General features: G+C 29.7%; 1 protein-coding gene across 1 annotated transcript; it reads left to right on the top strand.

Moving 5' to 3' along the window:
* Window positions 1-1,122: 1,122 nt before the first annotated feature.
* LOC101509987 (glutaredoxin-C1-like) lies at window positions 1,123-1,961 on the top strand. Its single transcript, XM_004488228.4, has one exon. The coding sequence runs from the start codon at window positions 1,138-1,140 to the stop codon at window positions 1,729-1,731; it is 594 nt and encodes a 197-aa protein (XP_004488285.3). The 5' UTR covers window positions 1,123-1,137; the 3' UTR covers window positions 1,732-1,961.
* Window positions 1,962-6,271: the final 4,310 nt, after the last annotated feature.

The raw sequence follows: 6,271 nt of genomic DNA, 5'->3' as shown, positions 1-6,271 counted from the left end.
TAATAATAATAATAATAATAATAATAATAATAATAATAATAATAATAATAATAATAATAGAGATTAAAACTGCAATTTAGACAACAAATTTTTTTGTTGAAAAACTCTTCCTCTTTGAGCCATGTATATTATTTAGTTAATTAAATTAAATTCTTTTGTAGGAATCAATGCTTATTGTACTTGTCACTGTGAAACACATTATCAACAATAAAAATTGGTGGTATACTGCCTGTGTTGGCAACAAGTCAGTGTATCCTGACTCTAGGATGTATTATTGGTGAGAAATGTAATAAACATGTTATGAGAGGGTTTCAAAGGTATACTAAAAAATTGCATCATTAATTAAAATATTTACTTATTTATGATTAATTTAACTGAAAATTAGTACAAGTAATAACTTATTTCCAATTATTTTATTTAAGGTACTCCATTAAGATTCATGTTATTGATGAAACTGATTCTAGCATCTTGTTATGTTATACCGTCATACAACTATGTTGTTCACTAAAACATATGTTGAGATTTTAGAGACTCGTGTAATAATTACTTGTATTGACAATTTTTCAAAAGTTTATTTGTTTATGATATATATAAATATAAAGATATTTGTAATATGTAAAATTTGATATGTAATAGCAATAGTAATGTTTTATATCCATTAATAATCAAACAGGCTGGTTAGAGTGTTCTTCATGTTGAAATTGCATCTTTGATGAATTCAACTTTCCTTTTCAAAATTGAGTGTAAAGTTGTTTTCGGTGTTAAGTTTAAGTAGTCCTTTAAGATGAGGAGAATTCACACTGATGTTATTGTCATAAACCAAATTAAGGAAAAATGGGATCATGAATTATAAGCTATTTTCAAATGAGACAATTTAAACCTTATATTTATGTTTTGCAATGACAATTAACAAAAGCCAAAACTAATCACTTTCTAAAGTTGGGTTGTATGGCATATGCATGCGGTATGCATATGTATGGATGTGTACCATCTTATGTTATGATGAGTTAGTTACTCATCTCTCATCATACATGCAATTTCAGCCGGCCACCAGCAGCAAGGTCAGCTGCTGTTCTGCCACTGTCAGTCACCTCTCTCTCTCTCTCTCTCCCATCTTGTTTGTGTTGTACTTTTTGCATGAAACTCACTCATTTTATGCCTTTGGACTCACTCACTCACCCCCTTCCCTTTTACTTTGACTCACGCGCTCCCAACAAACCATCTCGATCACATTCTCTCTATATAAACTCACACTTTCCATTCCTTCCATTTCAACTCATTAACGATACACTTGTTCATTTAATTTCCTTCCTTCCTCTCTCTCTCTCTCTAACCATGCAAGTTTTGAAATCCGCAACAAAAATGCAAGCAGCTACGCCACCACCTCCCTTGAATCAGCTCAACAATATGAGACCCTATGAAATGGTTCACCACTTAGCTTCATCCAACGCAGTGGTCATCTTCAGCACCAGCTACAGCTGCATGTCCTCAGTGGCAGAACGATTCCTCATCAGCCTTGGTGTGGGACCCACTCTCGTGGAACTTGATCAGCAGCCGGATCGTTCTGCTATCTGGTCAGTCTTGTACGACCTTGCTGGGTCGGACCACCAGCCCGTTCCGGCTGTCTTCGTCGGTGGTAAGTTTCTTGGTGGTTTAGAGACTCTAATGGCTAATCACCTCAACGGAACACTTGTTCCTCTGCTCAAAGAAGCTGGTGCTCTCTGGCTCTAAAAAGGCTTCGGTTCAATTTAATTTCTCAAATTTTATAGGTAAGTCATGTTTAGGTGGTTTTAGAGTCACATGCAACAAATATGTTTTTAAGCATTGAAAAGCAAATATATATATGTGACAAAATGTTATTATTGGTTTCTTTTAGTTATAAAATTGATAGTTTAATATAAGTAGTTAGGAACTTAATTGTGTTGATTCAAGTGCTTTTAGAGTTATTACATATGTTTATATCTGCACTTCTTGCTATCTATCGCAAAACTGGACAAATTATTATATAAAGTACCACAAGTATTTCCTAGCATTAGTATTTCTAATTATCAATTTCTTATGGCAGAATTTTAAAATTGTTTGCCTTAATTTATTTGGAGAAACTTAATTAACTTCAACTATACCATTTATTTGAACAAGAATAATTTGATAGCATGTTAATTGATGATCAGACCAAAAAACAACAATATTGTAAATCTTTTTATTTTCTTTACATCGTGGGTTGTGAATTAACAATGAGATGGAGAAGACCAAAAAGGTGTTGAATGGCCACGACTTTTAGAAGAAAAAACTGTGGCTGAAAATGACGCAAAAATTAAGAAGAACCGGTAAACACTAAGCACGCAAATTGTACTTACCAAGAAACAAACAAAAGCCAAGACATGTCATATGTCCGTTACTTCTTACTAGAATATATGATTTTTTTTTTTTGGTAAAAATATGATTTTCGTGTGTTGATAATGTGCTCACAAAAAAGCACATGGGGATGGCAAAGAGAATCATTTGGTCTAACTGTGGAGATATTTGAAGAAGGAAAAAAATAACTGAGGAGATATTTGTTAATTAATATGTTGCCAGCTTCCATGTATAAGAAAATATAATCTTGAAAAACTCAACTTGAAAGGAAACAGGATGAAAATGTTGAAAAATATACTATACTCTTTAATTTTATTATTTTTTATATATGATCATTACAATAAAATATTTTTTTTATATCAAATTATGACGCTTGGTGATGTTCACTTCAATAGCAAAAACTTGATTATGTAACTCCGAATGATAGAATTTAAATTTAAGTCGTAATCATCATTAGTGTTGCCATTATTATTATTAATACCCTTTCCAATTTGTTATTTTAGAAAAGGATAGTTCAATTCTTTATATTTATAGTCTCATGTTGTTATTTTAGAAAAGGATAGTTCAATTGTTTATATTTATAGTCTCATAGTAGGGTATTTAGTCCAAAAACTCTTATAGCAATATATTTATAGATAGACGTTTGCAACCTAATTTCCATATATTTCATTTTGTTTTTATTGTAAAAACTTAAGCAAAAACCTTGTAGAGTATGACCAAACTCGTGATATAGATGTAAAAATGCAACTATCCAAACACATAATTGCACTATATGATAGTTTTTTCTTACATAAATTTATCTTTATTCTTTTAAAATTAAAAGATTGGCTCAAATAGTTAAATAGAGAATTTAAATTGAAATTATAATTAAAATAATTATCTCTTACTTATTATGTGGCTCATTTTCTAACAATGCAGTTAAAACAAAACAAAAAAGATACGTTTAAAGTGACATTAAAAAAAACAGTGATATATATAAGGGAAAAGAAAAGCAAAGGAAAAGTAGAGAGTACCACCGGCAGTCAACGAACGTGGAAAAGAGTGAAACGCAAAATAGAGAGAGTGAAGAGAAGAGAGAGATTTCGATATTCTTTCTCTTAAAAAAAGTAACGTTCACATCATCACATGTGTTCTTTGGCATGTCTTTGAATGGAAATAAGAATCACTGGTCAAATTTCATATCTTGCTCATCATTTCACTCTCGATATATATTTCCATAAACAAACAAACATAAAAACAAAATTCCTCAATTCCCATAATCAGTGACGAATTCGTAACTGGTAAAAGCGAAAAAGTATATAGAGGAAATGAAATCCGAGTCTTATTACTGATCTCAGCAAAAAACAGTCATCACATTTTCTGTGCAGAGATTGTCTCCCTTTCATGCTGCATGTCGTTGCCTTAGTCTGCGTCCATAGGGGAATTCTTTTCATTTTCCAATTAATAATCACGATATAATTCTCATATATTAAACCAACTTTTGTCTAATTTTTACTTACTTCTTCCATAATCAAATACTATTTTTAGTTTCAATTTAAATCACTATTATAAATAATTGTGTTTAATATTAAGAATAGATCATTTAATAAATTTCATTCATGTTTTAAATAAAATTATAAAACTAATTACATTTAATAATCGTCAGAGTATTTTTGTGAGTATAAACAAAATTCAGTGCCCTTATCAATCAATTAGCTAAAATAGGATGGTATTACAATAATTTTTCAAATTATTTTTTTTTTAATTCTTTGGTTGTTAGGGAATAAACCATACTAATTTGGAGTTTGATTGGAATTTAAGTAAAATCTAATTAAAAATTATTTAAGTAAGAATTTGAATTAGCGTTCTCTCAAATGATTTGTATTAACAAATTCATTAACCAAATTTGATTAAATTATTTTTTATTTTGAGATTGAACTCAAATTATAATTGTACAAAAAAAAAAAATCAATACAAAAAAACGTAAACTCAAGCTAATTTTTTAAAATCTTTTTTACTTACTAAAATTTTAACTTAATTAGAGATCATTTATTTGTATAGAGGATCTGTGAACAAATTAAATTTAAATTTTTTTTATTGTTTTTATCAACAAGATTGTATTATGAGTATTATTTTTTATAAGCAGACGAATTTATTAAAAAGAAGACAAGGGGTACTATAACTTTTATAAAACAAACTACAACGAGATTCAGACTCAAGATGATAATAGAGATGACACTACCCTGTTTCTATGAAAGATTGTAGTCGACTCACCCAATCATGTGCCCGAATATTGACCAACTAGATGGACATTGTTGTAGAGTTAGAATATTTTTTGTATTAATTAGTTTACAACACTAGTGCAATTAAACCTTGTTAGATCGGTTCCTATGTATTTATTAGATCAGTTTCTTGTCCGATCTAACATCAAGCGTTGTAATAATTAATTAATTATCAAATCAGCTAAAATGATAGATGTAACCATTCAAATTCAAAAATGATTTATTAGATCGATTAAATTTGAACCAATATAACAAGTCAAATTCAAAAATGATTTATTAGATCGGTTAAATTTGAACCAATATAACAAATCAAATTCAAAATTAATTTATTAGATCGATTAAATTTGAACCAATATAACAAGCCAAATTTAAAATTAACTTATTACATCGGTTAAATTTGAACCAATATAACAAGTCATATTCAAAATTATTTATTTTATCGATGAAACAATCGATTTAAATAATTAACTTTTTAATTTATTTTCTTAATAGCTTTCACCTCTCACATATGCATCCTCAAAATTTCACATATTATCCTATTAATTAGAATTTCTCATTCAACCATAAAACAGAAAACTTCACACGAAGCTTTACATTTAAAAATCAATGACAATGAGTCATAATTTTTTTACAAAATCAAAGTTATAAAATTCAGAGCTGATAAATTGTCACATAACTAGTTAAGGTTTGACGCTAAAGATGTCTTAGGGCATCAACCTAAAGGTTATCTGATAAACATTGTCTCATCCAAAGTAAATGACATCAACTTGAAAGGTACCAAATATTGTTGCACTATTAAAAACAAATGAAGTCATATATAAGATGGAAAACACTACAATTAAGCAACACCATTTCCTTTCTTCCTTTGTAACTTCTTCATGTAAAATTCCAGTTCCTTTACCTTCGAGGATGTATCTACAAAAATAAAATAAAACAAAACCAGTGTAAATAATAAAACAAATATGAAGTTCAATCCAAAATATTCTGAAACAAGCAGAATTATGCATACCCAGCAACCCTGCCACATTGACCTGGACGAGATGAAATACAGGCCAGGCCAGCAAACGACCACCACCAAACTGCTCTTCAATGAGGGAATCTAGCTGACGATCTGTTTGACAGTTCTCAAGTTTCCTCTACACATGATTACTTTTCTTGGCTTCTTCAACAGCGGCTTCAACCTCCTTGAAATTATATATGAAAAGGTTGAGAAAAAACACATCCGATTTGAAAGAAGAGCCAACTACTACACATTAGAATGCACGAGAATTTAATCCACAAAATGATAAATTACAATACCCTTAAAGGCTAACATGTTAGAATATGACTAGTGCTTACTTTCAATTTCAACTTATTGTATACGATATATTTTCTTATATAAATATTTGAAAAGGAAGTCATTTCGAAACTAAATGAGATATCCAAAATAACAAAACCTTCCACAAATATAAATGAAGCTATATACCATATGAAAATGTATATAAGTGTGTATAACAAGAAAGTTTCCAAAACTATCACCTCTGCAGAATCCTTCTTGGTTACAGTTGATTTCTTTTTTCTACCAATTTCAACACCATAGTGATGTTTCTACCAATTTCAACACCATAGTGCTGAAGGTACCACTGCTTGAATGGTGCAACATCAACCTGAACAAT

Source organism: Cicer arietinum, chromosome 1, assembly GCF_000331145.2.
Source record: "Cicer arietinum cultivar CDC Frontier isolate Library 1 chromosome 1, Cicar.CDCFrontier_v2.0, whole genome shotgun sequence".
Classification (NCBI taxonomy): domain Eukaryota; kingdom Viridiplantae; phylum Streptophyta; class Magnoliopsida; order Fabales; family Fabaceae; genus Cicer; species Cicer arietinum.
Note: the sequence above shows the minus strand (reverse complement) of the source record. Positions and strands in the feature narration are given on the sequence as shown.